Genomic DNA, 26,150 nt, shown 5'->3' with positions numbered 1-26,150 from the left:
TGTGTATGGCCCATTAATTATCAATCAGCTGCAGCAGCACTACTGAGGAAAGCTGCTGGGCTAGGGAAATCACTAGTAGTCACTAGGGTCATCAGAACTAGTGTCCCTGTGGGGAGATTTCTCCTCTGTTCATGTTCATTTGGGATTTTTCATTTTTGGTCAGCAGAACATATAGAGAGGGTAATCTACCTAACAGGGATTACCTAATCTACCTACCTAACAGGGACACATGCTGCACTAAAAACATGACACCTGTTCTAATCCATCTCCACTCTGTTTAAATGAATACTATATGGTACCATACACTTGTTGCTGAACAGGTCTGGAGTTGTCCTATGTAAGCAGCACACCTCTGTACTGCTGTGCGGTAACTAGTGTGTAGCAAAAACACCACACATTAATTTCTCTATTGCCAACTCTTCAGGAAATGTTAGGCATTCTTAAAGTACCACAGTGTGAGGCAAGTCCAAAATGAGGAGCAAAGGTACTAAGTATGGCAGAAGTAGGGGACCAGAAGGTCCTCCAGAAAATAACAGTGGTAGGGCCATGCAAACTGGAGGTAGGGCATGTATGACTTTTTTTTCCAAATACAGCACCCCTATCAGATACAGTATATAACTAGTTTACAAACCCTTCGACACCTTTATCCTCCTAGACAAAGAACAGCCAGTTGTCTGCCAGCAATACTAATCTTCCCTCTTCCCCCTCTTCTCTGAGTTTATAAACATCTTTCTGTTCTGTAAAACCATGGAAGGATTTCTTTTTAGCATTTAAAGCTGCAAACAAAGTTGCTTTCTTCTTGCTGTATGTTCTTTTTTACGTTAGTTTTGCAATTGTTACACGTTTCCAATGACAGTGCCTACTTTTTTTTTAACCTTTATAAGGGATAGGTCAATCACAGTATATACACATTTGTTCCCTATGGCTTTTAGTGAGGTTTGGGGGAAACAAAGAGCTTTCATGCCATTTCATTAACCACTTTACCACCGGAGGATTTTGCTGTCTTACGTCCAGGCCACTTTTTGCGATTCGGCGCTGTGCGACTTTAACTGACAATTGCGTGGTCGTGCGACGCTGTACCCAAACGAAATTTACGTCCTTTTTTTACCACAAATAGAGCTTTCTTTTGGTGGTATTTGATCACCTGTGCGATTTTTACTTTTTGCGCTATAAACAAAAAAAGAGCGTTTATTTTGAAAAAATAATATTTTTAACATTTTTTATATGAAATTCCTCCCAAAAAAGATGTAAAAATCAAATTTTTTTAACATTTTTGGCCAGTTTGCTTTCTGCTACCTATGTTTGGTAAAAAAATTCACAATAAGCATATTTTGATTGGTTTGCGCAAAAGTTATTGCGTTTACTAACTAAGGGAAAGATTTCTGTCATTTTTGGTGTTTTTTTTTTTAACGAGTAATGGCGGTGATCTGTGATTTTTTTTGCGGGACTGCGACATTGCGGCGGACAGATCGGACCCTTGACTGACATTTTTGACACTTTTGGGGGTACCAGTGACATTACTGCAGTAATCAGTGCTATATATATGCACTGTTACTGTAAAAATGACACTGGCAGGGAAGGGGTTAATTTTATTGGAGAGGGAGGGGTTAATGTATGCCTGGTGCTTACTAACGTGTGGGGGGGGAGGTGACTGAGTGAGTCAGGGACAGATCGGATGTTCAGCTATGTGGATCATTACAGCATTGCATTCTGAATACAGTGTGGGAAACACACACAAGATGCAGGTTTCCCTAACGGCATTCTGGTATCGTCGCTGGACGATAACGAGCCACTGTGCCGCAGTAGAGGCACAGTGGCCAGAGGTAAAGTGGCTAAACTGGCCACACACAAACTCCAGGTCAGATTTATTCATTATTCCTATTAGCCACTTCAGTGTATCTATGTTTTAGCACATTGTAATGCACATAAGGGAACCGTGTTTGGCAGGCTCTGTTGACAAAAATCAAGAAGGTCCTTTAAAATCTACATTGCTATGTGCTTGTAGCCTATTTAAATGAATAGGATGCTTTATCACAATGCATATTAGGTGGCAAAATTAACTGCTTGCCTACAGGGCACTTTTACCCGCTTCCTGCCCATGCCAATTTTCAGCTTTCAGTACTGTCGCACTTTGAATGACAATTGCGCGGTTGTAAACGCTGTACCCAAATTTTTATCATTTCTTTTTTTAGACAGATAGAGCTTTCTTTTGGGGCCATTTATTACCACTGTTTTTTTTTTTTTTTTTTTTTGCTAAACAAAGCAAAAACTTAAAAAAAGAAAAGTTGGTAAGTGGTACTGATAGGCAGTACTTATGGGCACTGATAGGTAGCACTGATGGACAGCACTGATAGAATGCACTAAAGGTTGGCACTGATGAGGAGACACTAATGGGCACTGACAGGCCGCACTGGTGGGCACTGATAGACATCACTGATAGTTGGCACCAATGAGGTGGCACTGATGTGTACTGCTTAGTAGGCACTAATATGCAGCACTAATGGCCACTGATGAGGAGGCGCTAATATGCAGGACTGATGGGCACTGATAGGCAGCACGTATGGACACTGATAGGTGAGTCATAGGCGGCAATGATAGACACTGATAGGCTGCACTTATGGGCACTGATAGATGGCACTCATGGGCACTAATAGAAGACTATGATAGTTGGCACTGAGGAGGAGGCACTGATGGGCACTGATGAGGCAGCATCCATATACAGCATTGATGGGCACTGATAGGCAGCACTGATATGCCTACAAACACATATACAGTGCCTTGAAAAAGTATTAATACCCCTAGAAATTTTCCACATTTTGTCATGTTATAACCAAAAACATAAATGTATTTTACTGGGATTTTATGTGATAGACCAACACAAAGTGGCACAATGTGAAGTGAAAGGAAAAGGATACATGGTTTTCTAAATGTTTTACAAATAAATATCTGAAAAGTGTGGCATGCATTTGTATTCAGCCCCCTTTACTCTGATACCCCTAACTAAAATCTAGTGGAACAAATTGCCTTCAGAAGATACTTAATTAGTAAATAGAGTCCACCTGTGTGTAATTTAATCCCAGTATAAATATAGCTGTTCTGTAAAGCGCTCAGAGGTTTGTTAGAGAACCCTAGTGAACAAACAGCATTATGAAGGCCCAGGAACACACCAGACAGGTCATGGATAAAGTTGTGAAGAAGTTTCAAGCAGGGTTAGGTTATAAAAGAATATCCTAAGCTTTGAACAACTCACAGAGCACTGTTCAATCCATAATCTGAAAATGGAAAGAGTATGGCACAAGTGCAAACCTACCAAGACATGGTACAGGCCAAACAAGGAGAGCATTAATCAGAGAAGCAGCCAAGAGGCCTATAGTAACTCTGTAGGAGCTGCAGAGATCCACAGCTCAGGTGGGAGAATCTGTCCACAGGACAACTATTAGTCATGCACTCCACAAATCTGGCCTTTATGGAAAAGTGGCAAGAAGAAAGCCATTGTTAAAAGAAAGCCAAAAGTCCCATTTGCAGTTTTACGAGAAGCCATGGGGGAAGGGGGGGGGCACAGCAAACCTGTGGAAGAAATTGGTCAGATGAGACCAAAATTAAACTTTTTGGCCTAAAAGCAAAATGCTATATGTAGTGGAAAAATAACACTGTACATCACCCTGAACACACGGTCCCCACCGTGAAACATGGTGGTGGCAGCATGATGATGTGGAAATGCAGGGACAGGGAAGCTGGTCAGAGAGGATGGAAGATGGATGGAGCCAAATCAGAGGCGTAACTACAACTTTCAGGGCCCCGTTGCAAGAAACCATGAAGGGCCCCCCCCCCCCCGACCTCTGGTCCCAGGCCTCTACCTCCGGGCCAGGGGCCCTTTACTCCCGTCGTGGGGTACTTTATTAAAGCACTACAATGACCCCCTTCCTGCCATCTTGGCCCCCCTCACGTTGGTAGAATGCCAGAGTCCAGTCGCAAAATCAACCTTTGTGGCCCTGGTAGTTTCGCCCCCCACTGTGTATCACCTGTATTTAGATACTGCTATAAATGTTATAGATTTTACTGACATATAAGATCTGCACTCCCAGCTTCCAAAAGGCTTTTAACATGATGGTACTGATTGGCTCAGTGCGCGGACCCTGAGCTGATCACCAATGACAGGAGAACCAGCATACCCATTGCCAACCTCAGGAATATGAGCTGCAGTGGTGCAGGAGGAGAGCTCTGACAGCAAGTTGCTCATGCTGGGGACACTGATGGATGAACAGACTGACAGCACTGGGCTAGCAGCAGTTGGGAGCGGTGGGGGAACCAAGCCAGGCGGTGGATATCAGTACCAGCAGGGCTGGCGCAGGGATTTTTGTCTACACAGGTAAAGGTGCATTTTGGTGCCCCCCACCACCCCCCCTCTCCTCTCCACAATGCAACCCCCCCACCACCCTTCTCCTCTCCACAATGCACCCCCCACTTTCTACAGCCACGCTGGGACCTTAGCAAAAATCCTCTCCCCATTTCTGGCACAGATCTTCTCCCCCAGGTCCTCCCTTCCAGCAAAAAACCCCTCCCCCATAAGTACTTTCCTCAGTTCTGTCACAAACCCCACTATCTTCTCCCCCAGGTCCTCTCCTCGTACAAACACCCCCCCCCCCAAAAAAAAAATAGCAAATCCTTTCCCCTTCTAATACAGATCCATACTTCCCAACTGTCCTAGTTTGGTGGGACCCTCCTGATACAAATGAAATCCTGTGTATCCAGTCAGGGTCTGTTCATACCAGAATGCTGTGAGGGAAACTTGCATCTTGTGTGTGTTTCCCACACTGTATTCAGAATGCAGTGCTGTAATGATCCGCCGGGGGGGGGGGGTCAACTTAATGACTCCCCAAATGCAGGTCGCAAATGCAGTGTTTGCCTGCACCAGATTGCATGATCAGAAGTATCATGTGATCCAGTTGCAGTGCATTTTATAAAGTAGAGCATGCACAGCTCTTAACCGCCTTAGCGGTAATCCCGAGCGTGACTCGGGGTTGATTTTTCATTGCAGGAACGGTAACCCCGAGTCACGCTCGGGGTGGATGTGCAGAGAGCGCAGCGGAGCTTCTCTTACCTTATCCTGGCGATCCAGCGATGATCTCTCATTGCTGCGACCGCCAGCCGAGAGTCCCGCCGCTCCTCCGTCCCTCCGTCGGTACGATCACTTCCTAGTTCCGTTCCCTGCAGCAGCAATGCTGCATGGGAGCGGAACTAGGGAGGGAAATTCAAAAAAAAAAAAAAAACGTTACACAAAACACACTTTATATTATATTATATATATATATGCATATATATATATATATATATATATATATATATATATATATATATATATATGTATATATATATATATATATATATATATATATATATATATGCATGCATGCATATATATATGTATATATATATATATATATATATATATATATATATATATATATATATATAATATGCACACACACACACACACATATATATATATATATATATATATATATATATATATATATATATATATATATATATAAATTATATTATTGATTCAATTATAATTCATGCGTTATATATTATATATATATATGTGTGTGTATATATATATATATATATATATATATATATATATATACACACACACATATCTGTATATAATATATAATGCATGAATTATAATCTAATCAATAATATAATTTTATTATATATATTATATATTAAATAATAAAATAATATTATTGATTTGATTATAATTCATGCGTTTGTGTTTCAAATTTATCACATCTGGGATGTCTACTAGAGTCTTGTTTTGGTCAGGTTTAAGTCAGTAATTACTAAGAATTGTAGGCCTATAATACATAACGCCAAATTTCCATGAAAAGAATTGTACCGCTTTTGGTATGTAATTCCAGACATAATCATACCGCCAGGGAGGTTAATGAAGATATGCACAATATCAGCCCATTCAAATGCAAGGGCTGAAATCGCACAGCACTAGGAAGGCATGTGAATCACACAGCAACACAGTGCGTTCCTTTGTGATTCATTGTGTGATCCAGCCCTGAGTCCTGGAGTCCAGTGCCGAAAAAAGTTCCAGCTCTCGGCTCCACTAACTTGCCTGACAGGGGGGTACTAGTGTGGGCACCTGGGGCGATCGCCCTGAATCTCTAGCGAGGTGCCTGGGATCCCAGACACCACAATTGTCTCCTCAATAGCAGCCAGCATCTCTTTGAAGAAAAGGGACAAGTTGTCAAAAAAGGAATGCTCACAGTGATTTGGGGGGGGGGGGGTGCTGTATGTGTTAGGGGGCACTTTGAAGGGGAGAGAACTGGTGCTGAAGGGGAGGGAGGGGGTCGAATTTTATATTTAACCCCCCCTTCTTGCACAAATTCTCTCCCCTCCCAAAGTGCCCCCTAGCACATACAGCATTCTCTTATCCCCCCCAAATCACTGTGAGCATTCTTCTTTGACAACTTGTCCCCCTTCCCCTGCAAGTGTCATGTTGTACATTTCAGATTCAAAACAAACCTCAGATCAGCACGTCCTGTTGATGCTGTGTCCATTCTCTTCCCCCTCCTGTCTGTGTATAGGAAGACATCCGAGCCGAGGAGGGGGAGGAGCTTCAGTCCGTGTGGGCAGTGTGAGGCAGGAGGGGGAGAAAGGGAGAGGTGCAGCTGCCCTACAAAGTAATCGCAGCGTTTGGGACCTGAAACACCCCGCACAAGCTGTGAGCAAGTCACTGTAGCCAAGTGAGTACCAGCAGTGTTGGAGCTCACCCTCCTTGCAGCCGCTACATCAGACGCTGGACAGGAAGTCTTTCCTGCTGTCTCCGGGCCCCCTTACAGTCGTGGAACACCAGGGCCCAGTCGCAAGTGCGACTGCTGCGACCCTGGTAGTTCCGCCACTGAGCCAAATACAAGGCAATCTTAGAAGAAAACCTGTTAGAGTCTGCAAAAGACTTGAGACTGGGGCAGAGGTTCACCTTCCAGCAGAAAAATAACCTTAATATCAGCCAGAGCTACAATGGAATGGTTTAGATCAAGAATGGCCCAGTCAAAGTCCAGACTTTTAAATCAAATTGAGAATCAGTGGCAAGACTTGAAAATTGCTGTTCACAGATGCTCTCCATCCAATCTAACAGAGCTTGAGCTATTTTGCAAATAAGAATGGGCAAAAATGTCACTCTGTAGATTAGGGATCGACCGATTATCAGCAAGGCCGATAGTTCAAGGGTCCCCGATATATTGGAATTGGCCCGATATTGTCGTGATGTTGTTGCGTATGTTGCGCCACGTGCCTCTGCGCACTGGGACAGCTTCTGCCTTCTTAGGCTGCCTCCCTCAGCCTTGTCTGGAGTCAGGGGGTCTCGGGACAGTGAGTGACAGTGCAGTGTACAGTGCAAACAGTGTGTTTAACACAGCCGCCATACATACACGTACCCAAAGCTGCCCGCTGCCAGCCAGCCAGCCACCCAAAGGCCTGTACCAGCAAGCCAGCCACAGGCCCTGCCTGTGCCAGCTATCCAGCCGCAGGCCCTGGGCCTGTACCAGCCAGCCACCCACCACACAGGGTGCCAGCCAGCCAGCCACCCACCAAAGAGTGCCAGCCAGCCAGCCACCCAACACAGGGTGCCAGCCAGCCACCCACCCACCACAGGGTGCCAGCCAGCCACCCACCACAGGGTGCCAGCCAGCCACCCACCACAGGGTGCAAGCCAGCCATCCACCAAAGGGTGCCAGCCAGCCAGCCACCCACCACAGGGTGCAAGCCAGCCACCCACCACAGGGTGCAAACCAGCCAGCCACCCACCCACCAAAGGGTGCCAGCCAGCTACCCACTAAAGGGTGCCAGCCAGCCACCAACCCACAAAGGGTGCCAGCCACCCACCAAAAGTAACTGTTGAACATGCTGAAATGTTATGCTTTCAACACTATAATAATGTTCTACTTAACTGGAGTATTGAAAGTGTAGTAGTATAGTACTAGTGTCCACTCCACTCCACCCACCACATGGCACCAGCCAGACAGCCACCCCACAAAGGGTGCCAGCCAGCCACCCACCACAGGGTGCCAGCCAGCCACCCACCAACCACAGGGTGTCAGCCAGCCAGCCAGCCACCCACCAAAGGGTGCCAGCCAGCCACCCACCACAGGGTGCCAGCCAGCCAGCCACCCACCAAAGGGTGCCAGCCAGCCACCCACCAAAGGGAGCCACCCACCCACCAAAAGTAACTGTTGAACATGCTGAAATGCTATGCTTTCAACACTATAATATTGTTCTACTTAACTGGAGTATTGAAAGTGTAGTAGTATAGTACTAGTGTCCACTCCACTCCAATCCATTCCACTGTCTAGCTTTTGTCTAGTTTTTTTTTAGCAGTTTTGCACTGACTGCGCTGTGCTGCAGTCAGTGCAAAACTGCTAGAAAAAAAGCTAGACAGTGGATTGGAGTCAGTGGACTACTGCTGCAGTAGTGTGCCACTCACTGCTGCAATAATTTTAAATCACTACTGCAGTGCAGTCACTGCAGTAGTGCAGTTAGTGATTTAAAAGCATTGCAGTGAGTGCATCAATGCAGCAGTAGTCCACTGACTCCTCCAATTCACTGTCTAGCTGTTTGTTATTGTCTAGCTTTTTTTCTAGCAGTTTTATTTGCACTGACTGCAGTAGTGATTTAAAATCATTGCAGTGAGTGCAATACTGCAGAGGTAGTCCACTGACTCCAATCCACTGTCTAGCTGTTTGTCTAGATTTTTTTCTATCAGTTTTGCACTGACTGCACTGCAGTAGTGATTTAAAATGATTGCAGTGAGTGAGTGCATTCACAATCAGATGATGTGAAACTGGTATCCCTGCAAGTGCGGTTTTCCTATCAGTTTTCATGCAGTTAAGGTGTGAAGAATGAGCCCTTAATGTTAAAAATGTTAATAAACAAACATTGACATGTTCAGTAACAGATTTCTGTCAAAAATTGTGTTTATTTTGCAAAAATGTAAATGTTCAAAATATCGGCCCATATCGGCTGATACCGATATGCAATGGCCAAAATATCGGTATTGGTATCGACAACGAAAAACTGATATTGGTTGATCCCTACTCTAGATGAGCAAAGCTGGTAGAGACATCCCCAAAAAGACTTGCAGCTGTAATTGCAGTGAAAGGTGGTTCTACAAAGTATTGACTCAGGGGGGCTGAATACAAATGCACGCCACACTTTTTTCACATATTTATTTGTAAAACATTTTGAAAACCATTTACTTTGTGTTGGTCTATCACATAAAATCCCAATAAAATACATTTACGTTTTTGGTTGTAACATGACAAAATGAGGAAAATTTCAAGGGATATGAATACTTTTTCAAGGCACTGTTCATGTGTTAATATGTGTAAGCTTGTAAATCGCATGTTCTCAAGATGCAGATTCTTTGATTCTGTGTTATGGATCTGGGTGTGGTTCATGTTTATGCAGCTATGTGAATGGCTCCATTAAAAACCATGCAGCTATGTTCAAAACAGTACTTGTATATGTGTTTTTTTCTACAGCTGTGTGAATGAAGCTTAAGGAAATGTGCAGTGTGGCTCACTGCTACGAATTAGACCATTTATTCATTAAAATCTGTACTCTGCATTAACGTAATTATGACTTAACAGGGCATGCTAATTAACAATTCAGTTGTTAACAGTAAAACGATTGCTTTGTAACAATTAGTGTTGTATTGTTGTATGCAATTGTTACAAACAGCACTAATACTGACTTCACTATTTATTTTAAATGAGAACAGCATTTAACATGTATATATTCTTTTTGTATTTACTTCCTCCAAAATAATAAATTATAGTTTTATTATCAAGTCTTGATTTGCCCAAAAACCTTTCTCAGTGCTGCCACAGGATTCTCGGGATCTGCTGCGCCACTAAAGGGAGACAGTTGACTTGGCAGACAGAACCAAATGTAGTAAAAAACTGCAAAATATGGTAATCAAGCTGGAAGTTTGGGCATGCAGCAGGCAAACCTGGTAAGGGAACAAGATGATGGCAGGATAAGACAGGCAGCAGGAAAAAAAGTCACACAGTAATGGAGGACAGTACTAAATCAATAGTGTTAAATCATCCTGCATATGTTGTACCTGTTTATCTGCAGTATTTTCTTCTCTAAAGACATCAAAATTCCAGAATTTATATAGCTTGTCTGAGCTTTCAGAAAGCAGGGGATAAGGAGCTAAAGTTACGCTCAGTGAGGAGAGCTGAGAGCTGACAGGATGGAAGGGATACCCCCTCTTTACGCTGCCCACAGGAACAGACTTCTGGCTGTCAATCATAGGCTGTGTGCTGGAGCTCCCTCACCTGTAACCTTTTTGCCTCTTGGTGTCAGAACAACCTGCCAGAAGTGACTCATGCTGATAGCAGTGATAAAGGATTGAGGCATCAGACAGAAATTACACTTAGTGCTCTGAACTGAGACAAGTACACACTATAGAGGGATATGCTTTGATCATATTTCATGTCTGAGGTTTACAACCACTTTAAGTACAAAACAGCTTGTGCAGCATTTATATATGTAATACTATTTGGTTAACCCACGCTATAGTTACTCTGCTAATATAAATATAATAGCTCAGGTTCTGAAGATGCCCAGGGGGAAGGGCGAAACTAGTCAAGCGATGACAGTCAGTGACAAGCAGTTTACAGCTGACCCACATGTTGAAACAGACATCTGATGTTAATAAATGCTTTTTATCAACTTTGTGAATGTAAGTGCAATTGCTTTTTAAACTTTTAATAAAGTATAATAATACTACACTATGGAGATCTCTATCATTTTCCTATGTCATGATTAGGTGGTATTGAGTCTGAAGATTGTATTGGGAGAGTGGAGGAGTACAAGGAGAGACCATCCATCCATATCTCAACTATGCTGGTTTAACTCAATGAATCATTTTCTGCCGTAATAAATCTGGAGATTGCATTGAGAGAGTAGAGGAGGAGTAAAGGAGAGACCATCCATGTATCCATCCATCCATCCATACCTCTGTTATAGGTTGACTCAGGGAGTCATTTACTGTAGATGAGTGGGGGAACAAAGGAGGGGAGTACGTCACTGTGATATCTCACTGGCTTAAAGAGGAAGTAAACCCGTTTAAAAAATGTGAAAAAAAAAAAAACATGTAAAGACAAAGGCATAATGAGCTAGTTTGCATCGCATACTAGCTCATTATGAAGTACTTACCTAAAAACAATGCCCCCTCAGTGCCAACAGGACGGTCGACATGTCTGGTGTTCTATCAGATTTCCCTACCCCATCAGATTTCCCTACCTACGTCATTTCTGGTTGAGATCAGCTGTGGATTCGTCATGGACCAGCTGTAGCCGTGTCACACGTCCTACTGCGCATGCGCAGAATAGGTAGGGAATTTTGATAACATCGTAAGAGGTGAGGCACAAGTCCTACTGCGCATGAGCAGGCGCATGCGCACCAGAGGGATCTCTTATAACAAACATCCATCCGATCTCCATGGCCCACACTGCGCCGACCCGACACTGCAGCGACCCGACAATCCGATCTCCATGCCCCACACTGCACCGACCCGACAATGAGACAGTGGGCGTGCGCGTGTGGGTAGGGAATAGGATTGTCCCATTGTCGGCTCGGCGCAGTGTGGGCCATGAAGATTGGATGTATGTTTGCTATAAGAGATGCCGCTGCCCAATCCGATGGTGCGCATGCGCCTGCTCATGCGCAGTAGGACTTGTGCCTCACCTCTTATGATGTTATCAAAATTCCCTACCTATTCTGCGCATGCGCAGTAGGACGTGTGACGCGGCTACAGCTGGTCCATGACGAACCCGCACCGGAAATGACGTAGGTAGGGAAATCTGATGGGGTAGGGTTTTCTGAGAGAACAGTGGCCGTCCTGCTTCCTGGATCTTGTCCTCCGGCCATCTGGTTGGCCAAGGGCGCGATTACATCACTCCCGCACATCCGCGCGGGAGCCGCCGTTCACAGCACTGGGATCTGAAGGAACGGCACGGTTGGCCGTTCCTTCAGAGCGCATGTGCCGATTACGTCATCGGCTGCATGCATTGTAAATATCTCCTAAACGGTGCAAGTTTAGGAGATATTTATAGCACCTATAGAAAAGCCTTAATGTAGGCTTACCTATAGGTAAATGTAAACAAAAGGGGTTTACAACCTCTTTAAGAGTCACCACTTATATTGGAATAATGCACAGAGCACTTTATCTGAGCACCTTTAGGATATGCACGGATTATATGAATTGAGATTTATACTGCATATCTAGATGAACTTGTATGATTTTTATATATGATTTTAATGCTTTATGGATTTTTTAAAATATTGGTGTTTTTGCTTTATGGATTGTTTTGATGAATTCACCCATAAATCAAGATTAGAAAGGAGGATAATATTTGGGTTGACGCAATAAAAAGGTGGATAGAGGCAGCGCTGTAGTATCCTAGATTAATAGCATTTATACATGTTATATAAATAATTCTTAACAAAAAATTGCATTTTCTTTAATCACTGTGGCAATATTACCAAGAAAGCATTGCACTGATTAATTCTAATTGTCATTTGTCAAAGTCATGAAAAGTAAACAAGGTATAGCGTGTGAAAATAAGTACAAGAGTCCTAATATCACATTACTGTTTAATAATGCTTCATATTTTAAATAACCATAGGGTATCATTAAATATTCTCCCAATCATCATCAAGTTTGCTTCTTTTTTATGGATATTTCATTCATTTTCAAGAAAATAAAGACTATTTTGCAGCTGAATAATGTTAACCAAATTTGATATCATTTGATATTGCAATTTAGAAAGTATCTTCAAGGGCATTTCAGTCTGTGCTTTCTGAGAATATTCAACTTCACCCGGGAATAAAAATCTAGTACAAATGAATAATTCAAGGATGATGCTCTGACATCTCATAGAAAACATCAATGTCTGCAGTTATGTATATTCTCAAGTAAAGCTGCTTACATGAAATGTAGCAATACTGAAGAGGTTTTTGGCACTGTAGTTTACTCACTTTGGCAGCCCATGCAAACAGTTTAACCAGAAATAGTAGGTCAGTTGAGAAAATCAGCAATAGATAACAACAGCATCACCATAAACAGCTCATCTCATGTTAAAAAAATACCAGATAAATATATATGTTTTATGTATCACTATTGCACCACATGCAAGTTCATGAAAAAAAAAAAACATTCATAAACAAATGTAAATACCACATAGTATATACTGTACAAGTGTACAAACTCTCTGAATACAGAAAATATACACCTATATACAGCAACATTTTATTCTCAATGAGAAATACTGCAACTTATATTTACTTTAAGCTATCAGTGAGGCTGCATCAAAATATGAAAGATTGCCTGTACGACACTGATAATCAAAATCAGGAACCCCATTAGAATACTGAAACCTCACAGACACTGAAGCAGAAACAGTGGTATGGGAAGAGGGGTGTCGGAGGTGGTGACTAGGCACACTAGATACCTAGTAAATATCATTAGTAAATGATATGTAGTGTTAAGCGATCCCTGCATAAATCAAACAAATAATAGGAACAGCTCACAGAGATATTTGAAGAGAATCATAAAGTTAATGTATTATAATTGCCGCAATTCCTGTATTGCATGATTCTCCACAAACCAGATTTTGTTTCTTGCAGAATTAAAAATGAGGGAAAGAGAAATTCAGTCTTCACTAATAACCTGTTTTCTTTTGCACATCTGATAAATTTAAATCTGGTCATACAGAAGGGTACTAAATGCATATATTTGTCAATGATTTGATCGTAGGGGAGGTTTGTTTGCATGTAAAGTATGTACTCATTGCTCAAAAGCTATAATAGTAACTACTAGGACTAAAGAATGAAGACAGCAGAATTGCATTATAATTCATTTTTTGATTATTATTATTATTTATATCAGTATTATTATCAAATATGTGGTTAGTGTAGTTTGATTTTCATTAAAATGTTTTTCCTACTGTTGGTGCCCTTTTTTAAATCAACAATAGGCTCAATTCACAAATCTAAAGCACCAGGATAAGTATACTTATTTTTCAAAAAGTGACAAATATTTACAGCTTCAATAAGCTTTGAAAATTACAGTTGTGTGGTTTCTTTGATTAGAGTTCCTTGTGATAAAGTGGTTGTAAAGGTAAATTATTTGCATTAAGGTAAAAAAAAAACCTTTTAATAGTAGTTTCCCAGCAGTCTCCTTAAATACTTACGTGACTATGAACTCAATCCAGCGCTGTGCACATTAGCAGCGGCTCTTCTCCTTCTCTCCGCTCTCAGAGGCTTGGCTGAGAGTCGTTGGAAACATTGGCTCCTGGTGCTGTCTATCTAAACATGTGGGCAGGTTGAGCAGGTGAGCCGAACTGTGTGTTTGAATGGCTGTGTGTCTGAATGGCTGTGTGTCTGAATAGATGCAAACAGCCCAGCTCAGGATCGAGCAAGCATGAGTGCCTACATAGGAAGCGGCTTCCTATGGGGGTATTCAGCATGGGGGGGGGCCAAGAAGTGATGGCGGAGGACACCAGAAGAGTAGGATCCGGGCAAGCATGACATGTTTTTTATTTTAATTAAAAACATTTTAAAGCTTTAAAATCCCTTTAAAGTTACGTGAATTGAGCCTAATGAGCTGAGAATCGTAACCCAATTAAGTGCGTAAATATTCACTTTAATACTCAATTTATGTGGCAAGCAAAAGAAAATTTCTGTTCACTTTAAATACCTAATCACATACAGAACAAATGTATAAACAGGGATTTACTGTTCACATGATTGCATAATTAAAGTGGATTTTTACACATTCTACTCAGTGAAGATTCAGTCCTAATCTGTTTCCCTAATACACACTCAACACAGAAAAAATACCATGCCAATACCACTAAAAGCTCCCTCGTTACCTATACACTGGTATGACAGGTTACATTTGCACGTTTATTTGTGTATTTTAAGAACAGGTAAATAGCCCAAAAGCCCTTTTTATCAGTTTGCCAAACCCAGGGATGGTTATTTTACCTGCTCTTAAATGGGGACAGATTTCAACTCCGTTCCTCCTGGAAACATGTAACTTTACCAGGCATGAAGGTATAGAACAATTCAATGTCTGCAAATGACATGAAGTACTATTAGGAGAAGGGGTACTATTTTTGGCCTTCTTTATCTTAAAAGTCCAGTATAGTTCTGACTGATATCAGCCTTCTAGATTTAGTTGATGCCATCTAGCTATGGGTATACCAAACCATATCATAGGAATTGGAATTATTAAGGAGGATAAACACACATATTTCCTGTTATACGAATACTTATACTAGCAATTTAGGCACCAGTGGGCAAGGTAGCATAGAATAGTACAAGACTGTAAAAAACATGTACTGTATATAATCAAAAAATGATATCATCCAAAAATAGTTCAATATGCGTGGCCAGTTAAACTGTCCACAGTTCTTGCAGCCCATTTTTTAGTTACGTGTAAAAGAAAAATATAATTTTGTAAGCCATGATGATACACTATACGACCACACAAGTTGTTCTCTAGTAAGTAAATGCCTTTAAAGTGAGACTTCACTTTTGCTAAGAAAAAAAATGTAAGCTCTTTACATTGCAGGGATTTTAATAAACTGTTTAATAGACTGTTTTAAGTCTTTCTTAAAATCACATGATCACACTTATTACTGTTATAGGAACGGTGTACATAGTTGTATCCATAAAGTGTACAGAATGCTTCCAGTTCTGACATTATGCGAGGAAGCAATATTTTACATTTTTAGAAACTTTGAAAAACCACAGCAGCTGCAGTTTGAAATAAAAAAGGTCATTTTTGATAACATTAAATGATGAAAAGGCCGAATAATAATAATTTCAGCAAAAGTGGAGCTTTTCTTTAAAAGCACAGGGCCACACCTGGCACTGTTTTTGAAAATAAAGTAGCAGCCAAACAGGCTCAGAATATATTGACTCAGGGAGCATAGCTGATCCTAACGGAGCTAATCCGGCAAACGTATGCTCAGAGGTGTATTCATATTGAGCAATTTGTCTAACTTCCGAGGGTGGCATTTAGACCAAGTAGTTGTTTTGTCTCAGGTATGTCTGACATTATAATTATCCATTTGATAAGCATTGTTGTATTTTAGAGGCACACTATAAAGGTCATTTGGGTATGAAATTCCTGTTTTCAGGTGAACATTTTTGTCTTTTAAAAGTTTTAGAGTTAAAGCCACACAATCATTTTTCTTTCTGAAATGCACCATTCTTCAAGGTCCCATCACACATATACTTCAAAGACTTTTGTGTAAGGAAACAGAGCAAGCCTGTGTTTGTATCTCAGCAATACTTTCTCTTACAACTAATGTCACTGGCTTTGAATTGTATCTTTAGAAGATCTCATTTTAGGTTTTTAGGTTAGATTTGATTTATTGTTTCCTAATAAGTGTTTCTGCATTCGTCCACTGTAGCGTTATACATTGGTTGGCTGTGTAGAAGAAGTCTGATAATTGCAATTTGGACCATTAATCTCTTTGACTTGTAACTGCTTCTTCTTGGCTTGAAAGGCTACGGAAACCTCAGGGTGTATAGAGTCCATCCTCTGCTCACATTTGAAAGCTGTAAGGAAAGCTGTTCTATAATTGTTGTTCATCCACCCATAAAGAATTGGGTTGGCAAACGTAGAACACATGGCAATCACATGAAATATAGTATAAATTAGTTTGTATTCATTTAAGTCCAAGACCTTGCTGTCAATGTCACTTGCAAGTTGAAAGGCATGGAATGGCAGCCAGCACACAGCAAACACTACTACCACCGTGACCAACATTTTGGTTGTCTTACGTCTTCTTTGGTGATAATGATCATTTCCTCCCCCTGGGCTGACATGGTTCTTCAGTTTAGTCCATATTCTAACATACGCATATGATATAATAGCTAAAGGTAAAATATACTGAATCAACAACATTGATATGCTGTAAATGGTGCTGTAATTTAGCTCTCCTCCTGGCCACCTTTCTGCGCACACTTGAATCTGAAAATCTGGTGAAATAACAATAAGGGAATATTCCTTAAAAATGGCCAATGGAGTAGCAAGTGCAGCACTACAAGCCCACGTGATGCCAATAATCATAAAGCAAATTTTTGTAGAGATCTTGCTTTCTAGATGATATACAATGCACCGATGTCTGTCAAGAGCAATCACCATGAGTGTGACAGTAGATACTTGAACAGCGAGACCTTGAGCGTAGGTTACCAAATGGCACAATACAGTTCCAAACTTCCACTCATCCAACAGAGTGTAGACCAATGTGAATGGGAGACATAGTGTGTTCACCATTAAGTCTGCCATAGCCAGGTTGGCGATGAAGTAGTTTGTAACAGTGCGCATGGTTTTGAACTTAAAAACGACATAGATTACAAGGGCGTTACCTATCACGCCCAACAGAATGATGGAACTGTACGCTAAGATTAAAACTATCTGGACACTGATGAATTTGGTAATGTCAATTAGCTCAGGCTTGGGAGCCATTTCGTTGTAAGGAGTAGTCTGTCCTGGGACGTATAGCCATGTATGCATTTCCACTTTAACATCCTCTGTACTGTTCTCTTCCTTCTCTAACACAAGCAGTCCACCTTTCATTGTGCAGTCTTCTGCTCTACAAGATTGGAATGTCCTAAAAAAAGACATATAAAGGTATAAATATAGATAGGCTAAAAGTCACTTTTAAGTGCATTTTCTACAGCTTAGAATGTAGAGGTTAGATTTTAATGTCCTTTCACAATATTGACAGCTGGATAATTAAAATTCTCAAAACACCTTGCATGCAATGGAAGTCATGACTGGAGCTAAGGGCATCATTAATCTTGGTCATCATCCGGTCTAAAATAACTTAATTTAACAGAAACAAACTTGCCACTAAGGACACGGGCAAGTCATTTACAATGAGCCTATCATTTCCCATAGATTCTATAAATATTTGCACAAAGGCAGGTCGAAATGCAAGGAATCATAAGGCATTGAGAAAAGAGAGGCACATTACACAGCTGAGGCCAAACAAATATCTAAATAATTTTATTTACATCTCATTAAATGATATAAATGAAACCCAGGTAAATTGTATTATGGCTAAAATATTATACATTAGTAAGCCCTAGAACACCAATGTTATTGTATCTAAGCATTATTTGTTCATATGTATGCAATATGCACAAATTATTTATTATATTTATAACTTCCTATATATTCCATACGCATATACAAACACTGTTATTTGCCAGCTGAGCTCAAAGGTGCCAGAACAGACATTAGACTTCTTTGACTAATTTTATTTTAAAGTAGAAGTCTACACAAACCTTTTTTGATAGAGTGGGGCAGAGTTTGAACCTCCGTCAGGGCTTTATTGCTGTGTCTCCATTGCAGAGATTTTGCTTCACTTCCTGTTCAGGTTACATGCACTTGCACAGGACCTGAGGGGAAAAACCCAAAAAGCAATATAATAAAAAAAATTAATACAATGCATTAAACACCCACAGTTTATAAACATAAAAATCACAGCGCTCATATAAAATGATAAAAATTAGTCCCAAGTATTAATATCAAAAGGTCCACGAATCAATCAAAATCAGTCCATTTGAACCACTGAATCATGGACCTTTTAATATTAATACTTGGGACTCATTTTTATCATTTTATATGAGCGCTGACATTTTTATGTTTGTTTTGAGAGGCTTGTGTACCTATTATTGCTAGAAGCTGATTTATTGTACTTGCGTTGATCTTTTATTGAAGTTTACCCACAGTTTATAACCCACTGTTTTATAACCCACTGTACTGTATTATATAAAAGTATACTCTTAATGTATATTTGAGAGTCTGGGACCCTTTGGAGAGAATTTCATTCATTTCCTGTCCAATAGACTGGCACCAGAGAATAAGTTCAAATCACTCCAACATGGTTACAGACATAAAAAGCCTTCTAAATAATATTATAAACTGGCGCAAACAAACATAAAAAGTGCAAACTAAATGTAAAAAATTGCCTAATCAACTATATCTATCACACAATACCATCATATATATGTAAAAAACATGACAAATAGAGCTTCTTCCAGCTTATAAAAGTCAAAGATGTACAAGAAAAACATTTGAAGACTAGACCATACAAAACAAATATAACTATATAAATATTTATTAAAGCAAATGTGTAATAACCACTTGCCCTCCAGGAGATTTACCTCCCTTTATAACCAGGCACTGCAGTATTTTAGTCGACAATTGTGCTGGCAGGCAACGCTGTATCCAAATAGAGCTTTTTTTCCCTTGGTGGTATTTGATCACCTCTGGGTTTTTTATTTTTTGCTCTATAAACAAAAAAAGACTGACAATTTTGAACAAAATATAATATTTTTTACTTTCTGCTATAAAACATATCTAATTAAAAAATTACAAAAATCAATTTTCTTCACAAATTTAGGCCACTATATATTCTACTACATATTTTTGGTAAAAAAAATAAAATACCAATAAGTGTATATTGATTGGTTTGCCCAAAAGTTACAAACTATGGGATATATATACTGGATTTTATTTTTTTTTTATACTAGTAATGGCGGCGATTAGAGACAGCAGGACTGCGATATTGCAGTAGACAGTCTGACCCTAACTGAGACTTTTGACATTAACCCCTTCCCTACGGGCGCATCGTAAAATGATGCCAGCAGGAATATTCCCTCCCTCTGGGCAGACGTCATATGATGTCTGGCCATTTTCGCTATTCTTGCGTGCCCCCGAGAGGCACAGCTTGGTGATAGGAGATGAGGCGCGTCCCTCGGGACACAGCCCATCCCCGATCAGGGGATCCATCTCTCCCTGATCCATCTCTATGTGGCCAGGCTGTGTAAAAGTCTTACTATGTGAAATAGCCATACTCCGTCAGGAGGAGTAGCAGAATGTATTTTGGGGTGTATTTGCAAGTATGCATATACTGTGTGTGAGAAATAACTTATTAACAATTTTGTGTAAAAAAAAAAAACTTAATTTCTTCATTTTCCCAAGAATTGGAGGAAAAAGTTACGACTCACCATGCCTCTTAATAAATACCTTGGACTGTCTACTTTCCGGAAAGGGGTCATTTGGGGGATATTTGTGCTGTCCTGACAATTCAGGGCCTCAAGAAATGAGATAGCCCATCAGTACATCAGGTGTGATCAGGTGTGATCAATTTTCAATGATTGGCACCTGTCACGGAACCATGAACCAGACGTACAACAACAGATAAGTGAAAATAAGAAGGCTTTATTAAAAATCAAGCTGTAAAGCAAAAGTCCAAACGGATGGCGAAACCGAGGCAGAGTCCTTGCGAAGCCAGAGGTCAGGAACCACGAGGGTAGTCAGACGAAGCCAGGATCAGGAACCAGCAGGGTAGTCAGACGAAGCCAGGATCAGGAACCAGCAGGGTAGTCAGACGAAGCCAGGATCAGGAACCAGAAGCAGCAGCAGTCTTAGAAGCATGTGAACACAGGAGGACCAAGCAAGGAACTGAAGCCACAGACCTCCTATATATATGAGCTAGGCATCCAGCTCCTCCCAGTGGGAAGGAGGAGCCGCAGGGTGGGAGGCTACAAGAAACCCAGAAACCAAGATGGCCGCCAGCACATGTCAAACGAAGGAGAACAGCAAGAAGGTAAGACCATGACAGTACCTCCCCCTCAAGGGCCCCTCCTCCGCGGAGTAAAGAACGGTTTCTGAGGGAAGCGTGCGTGGAAGGCTCGGAGCAAGGCAGGAGCATGGACATCTGCGGAGGGAACCCAGGAACGCTCCTCTGGACCATAACCACGCCAATGAACCAAAAACTGCACCCGACCGTGGACCAGGCGTGAGTCCAGGATATTGCTCACCTCATACTCCTCACGATTGCCCACTTGGACCGGACGAGGCCGAGGAACCGAGGAAGTGAAACGATTACACACCAGTGGCTTCAACAGGGAGACATGAAACACGTTGGAGATCCGCATGCCAGGAGGAAGCGCAAGGGCATAGGCTACCGGGTTTACCCTGCGAAGCACTCGGAAGGGACCAACAAAGCGAGGCGCCAGCTTGGGAGTGGGCACTCGAAGGTTGAGGTTGCGGGTGGACAACCATACACGGTATCCGGCCTGGTAGGAAGGAGCAGGCGCTCGTCTGCGATCAGCCTGGAGTCTCTGGCGCTGCGCAGAGACCTCAAGGGACTTCTGGATCTGTACCCAAGAAGCACGTAGGACGGAAAGGTGATCCTCCACAGCCGGAATATCCTGAGGAGAAAATACCTCCGGTAACACGGCAGGTTGGAACCCATAATTGGCCATGAAGGGAGACGTCCCAGAGGAAGAGTTCACCGCCGTGTTCCTGGCAAACTCAGCCCAAGGCAGGAGGTCAACCCAATTGTCTTGGTGATCGGAGACATAGCAACGAAGGAATTGCTCCAAGGCCTGATTGGATCGTTCTGCGGCCCCATTGGACTGAGGGTGGTAGGCCGAGGAGAAGGAGAGATGAATCCCCAACTGGGAGCAAAAGGCGCGCCAGAACCTGGACACAAACTGACTCCCCCGATCCGACACAATCTCCTTGGGCAAACCGTGCAACCGGAAGACCTCCCTGGCAAAAATCGTGGCCAACTCCTGTGCAGAGGGTAACTTCTTGAGAGGAACACAGTGGCACATTTTGGAAAACCGATCCACAATCATGAGAATGACCGTATGGCCTCGGGATGCAGGGAGGTCCACAATGAAATCCATCCCCAGGTGTGACCATGGGCGCTCCCCGGTGGCTATGGGTTGCAGAAGGCCCAACGGAAGGTGCCGAGAGGACTTACTCTGGGCACAAACGGAGCATGCCGCTACATATGCGGCGATGTCGGAACATAGGGAAGGCCACCAGAACAGACGTGAAACAGCCCAGGACAGCTGATTCTTTCCAGGATGCCCCGCGGTCTTGGAGTTATGGTAGGTTCGCAACAACCGAGTGCGCAACTCCTCAGGCACAAAACATCTGCCGTTGGGTCTCCCAGAGGGAGCACCAGATTGAGCCGCCAAAATCTGCTCACCCAGGGGAGAGGTCAGGCTGGTGCGAATGGCGGCCAGGATCTGATTCGGAGGTATGACCGAAGTCGGAATCGACTCCTCCCTGGACAGGTCGGAGTACTGCCGTGATAAGGCATCCGCCCTGATGTTCTTGGAACCGGGTAGGTAGGAGACCACGTAATTAAAACGTGACAAGAACAGAGCCCATCTGGCCTGACGTGGTGTCAATCTCTTGGCCTCAGAAAGGTAGGTCAGATTCTTGTGGTCCGTCAGGATGAGGACCGGAACCACCGAACCCTCGAGCAAGTGCCTCCATTCTTTAAGGGCCTGCACGATGGCCAATAACTCCCTGTCACCAATCTGATAGTTGCACTCCGCGGAAGACAGTTTCCGGGAGTAAAACCCACAAGGAAGCAGAGGACCCTCTGGTGTTCTACGCTGAGACAGAAGGGCGCCTACTCCCGTCTCAGACGCGTCCACCTCGAGGACAAAGGGCAACCCAGGGTTGGGATGCGACAGAATCGGAGCCGACACAAAGGCGGACTTTAGAGCCTCAAAAGCTCGGATGGCCTCGAGCGGCCAGACCTGGGAATTACTGCCCTTCCTGGTCAGATCCGTGAGAGGCTTGGCTAGCATGGAAAAGTCCCTGATGAACTTCCGATAATAATTGGCGAAGCCCAAAAAGCGCTGCAGGGAGCGAAGACCACTGGGCTGGGGCCACTGTAAGACAGCCGAAACCTTCTCAGGATCCATGGAGAACCCCTCAGCGGAAATGATGTAACCTAAGAAGGTTACCTGGGATCGGTGAAATTCGCATTTCTCAAGCTTACCGAGCAGCTTGTTCTCTCGTAACCGTTGCAACACTCGTCTGACATCCAGAATGTGGGTCTCCATGGATTCAGAATATACCAAGATGTCATCCAAATAGACCACCACACACTGCTGCAACAAGTCACGGAAAACATCGTTGATGAATTCCTGAAAGACTGCGGGCGCATTGCACAACCCAAAGGGCATAACCAAGGATTCATAATGACCGGTCCTGGTGTTAAACGCGGTCTTCCACTCATCGCCCGCCTTGATCCTTACGAGGTTATATGCCGCCCTCAGGTCGAGTTTGGTAAAGACCGTAGCCCCTTTAAGGCGATCGAACAGCTCGGAAATCAAGGGTATCGGATAAGCGTTCTTGATTGTGATGCGATTGAGACCCCTGTAATCGATGCAAGGCCTCAACTCACCGCCCTTCTTTTTCACAAAGAAAAATCCAGCCCCTGCCGGGGACGAGGATTTGCGAATGTGTCCGCGTGAAAGCGCCTCCTTCACGTACTCCTCCATGGCCTCATTCTCCGCTACCGACAGTGGATAGACCTTGCCACGAGGAGGAACGGCACCAGGTTGTAACTCGATGGCACAATCGTATGGGCGGTGCGGAGGTAGGGCAACCGCGCGCACCTTATCGAATACATCCCGGTACTCCTCGTATTCAGGAGGCAACAGAGAGTCCGAGGAAGTACACAGCAACTTGACAGGCCCATAGATGCAACTAGCCCCACACTGCGGTGACCACGAGAGGATCTCGGCCGATCTCCAATCGAAAGTCGGATTATGCTTCTGGAGCCAGGGGTACCCCAAGACCACTGAGTAGTGTGGAGACTAAATAACCTGGAAGCAGACCGACTCTCTGTGAACGGCACCAATGGCTATCCCCACTGGAAGGGTCTCATGAGTCACGTGTGGCGGCAGAAGGGGTCTGCCGTCTATCGCCTCAAGAGCCAGTGGAGAACCTCGGACCTGCAGAGGAATGGAATTGGCGGCAGCGAACACACTATCAATGAACAAACCACCAGCACCAGAGTCCACCAACGCCTGGGTCGTCACTGAGCCCCCGACCCAGGAGAGGACAACAGTGATCAGTGGTTTGTCAACACGGGAAACCGGGGACGAGGAGACTCCACCCAAGATCTGCCCCCGACAGGATCTCAGGTGCGAGCGTTTCCCGGACGGTTCGGACATGCCAACCGAAAATGCCCACCAAGACCACAGTACATGCATCGACCCTCGCGTCTCTGGAGTACCCTCTCCCCCTCGGACAGGCGAGCAAAGCCCAGCTGCATGGGTTCACCCCCAGCCAAGTCATCCCCAGGAGGCGTGGGAGGAGAGGGAGGCACGGGTGGGACAGCAAAGGTAGGCGCCAATCTGTTAGGAGGCCTCCGCAGACTCTCCTTAAAGGAAGGTCTCTCCCTGAGTCTGGTGTCAATCAAAATCAGGAAAGAAATAAGAGACTCGAGCTCCACTGGTAGGTCCTTAACTGCAACCTCATCCTTCAAGGCATCCGAGAGACCATGAGAGAAAGCAGCGACCAGAGCCTCATTATTCCAGCCCACCTCTGCTGCCAGGGTACGAAACTCAATGGCGTATTCAGCTACGGATCGTGAACCCTGTCTGATGGACATAAGGAGCTTCGCAGCAGAGGCAGCACGAGCCGGCACATCGAATACCCTCCGAAGAGAAGCAACAAAACCGGAAAACTCGGCAACCACCGGATTGTTGTTCTCCCATAAAGGGCTGGCCCAGGCCAAGGCCTTGTCCGAGAGCAGCGAAATTAAGAAGCCCACCTTTGATCTCTCAGTGGGAAAGGCATGTGGCAGCAACTCGAAATAAATGCCCACCTGGTTAAGGAAACCTCGGCACTGAGTTGGCTCTCCCCCAAAGCACTGTGGAAGGGGGGCAGAACCGGTCATACCCCGAAACACCGCAGGCGCAACAACAGGTGTCGGGGTAGACTCTGGCGCAACAACCGGAGCGGCAGTAGGAGCGGGCCCAGGAGCGACAACCGACCCATCGGCAACGGGAGCGAAATGAGCCGTGCGTTCAAGCAGGGTTTGCAACGCCACGGCGAACCGACCCAACAGGTGATCCTGCTGATCAAGTCTGGCAACCAGCGTGGGTAGCGAGGATGGCCCTGTACCGTCAGAATTCATGGCTTGGTCCTAATGTCACGGAACCATGAACCAGACGTACAACAACAGATAAGTGAAAATAAGAAGGCTTTATTGAAAATCAAGCTGTAAAGCAAAAGTCCAAACGGATGGCGAAACCAAGGCAGAGTCCTTGCGAAGCCAGAGGTCAGGAACCAGGAGGGTAGTCAGACGAAGCCAGGATCAGGAACCAGCAGGGTAGTCAGACGAAGCCAGGATCAGGAACCAGCAGGGTAGTCAGACGAAGCCAGGATCAGGAACCAGAAGCAGCAGCAGTCTTAGAAGCATGTGAACACAGGAGGACCAAGCAAGGAACTGAAGCCACAGACCTCCTATATATATGAGCTAGGCATCCAGCTCCTCCCAGTGGGAAGGAGGAGCCGCAGGGTGGGAGGCTACAAGAAACCCAGAAACCAAGATGGCCGCCAGCACATATCAAACGAAGGAGAACAGCAAGAAGGTAAGACCATGACAGCACCATAACTTGTAGACTCTATAACTTTCACACAGACTAAGTAATATCCTCTAAGTTGTGTTATTTTTTACCAAAGATATGTAGCAGTATAAATTTTGAACCAAATTTATGAACAAAAATTACTTAATTGCAAAATTTTGTAATGGAAGCAAAAAAATGGAAGTAAAAAAATTTTGTAATGGAAGCAAAATGTGCGCTCTTTTTTCACTCATATCGCAAAAACTAAGAAAAAAAACAGTGGTGATGAAAATACCACCAAAACAAAGCTCTATTTTTGTGAAAAAAATAATAAAAATTTTGTTTGTGTACAGTGTTGCATGACTGAGTAATTGTCATTCAAAGTGTAAGAGCACTGAAAGCTGATAATTAGTCTGGGCAGGAAGGGGGTGAAAGTGCCCAGTATTGAAATAGTTAAAATATGCATTAAAGGGGCTGGGGCGTGCACCTGGCGTGTCTCCCCCCACGCCTTTCCTCTTTTCCCTTTCGCTGTTGTTCACCCCTATAACTTTCTCTGTTCCTTTTGGACCTTCCCCCCCATCCTTTCCACCACCCAACCCTCTCCTCCCCCCCTTTATTTTTTCTCTCTTTCTTCC

The 26,150-nt window shown here is 43.5% G+C and overlaps 1 protein-coding gene across 1 annotated transcript in view; it reads right to left on the bottom strand.

The window, feature by feature from the left end:
* Positions 1-15,915: 15,915 nt before the first annotated feature.
* The window catches only part of NPY2R (neuropeptide Y receptor Y2), a 127,839-nt gene continuing 117,604 nt past the window's right edge, over positions 15,916-26,150 (bottom strand). The window contains exon 2 of the mRNA XM_082243901.1: positions 15,916-17,720. Within this exon, the coding sequence (XP_082100027.1) occupies positions 16,517-17,686 (1,170 nt within the window). The 5' untranslated portion in view covers positions 17,687-17,720 and the 3' untranslated portion in view covers positions 15,916-16,516. The remainder of the gene's footprint in view (positions 17,721-26,150) is intronic.

The sequence above is a fragment of the Pelophylax lessonae genome, assembly GCF_965119305.1.
Source record: "Pelophylax lessonae genome assembly, chromosome: 1".
Taxonomy (NCBI): domain Eukaryota; kingdom Metazoa; phylum Chordata; class Amphibia; order Anura; family Ranidae; genus Pelophylax; species Pelophylax lessonae.
Note: the sequence above shows the minus strand (reverse complement) of the source record. Positions and strands in the feature narration are given on the sequence as shown.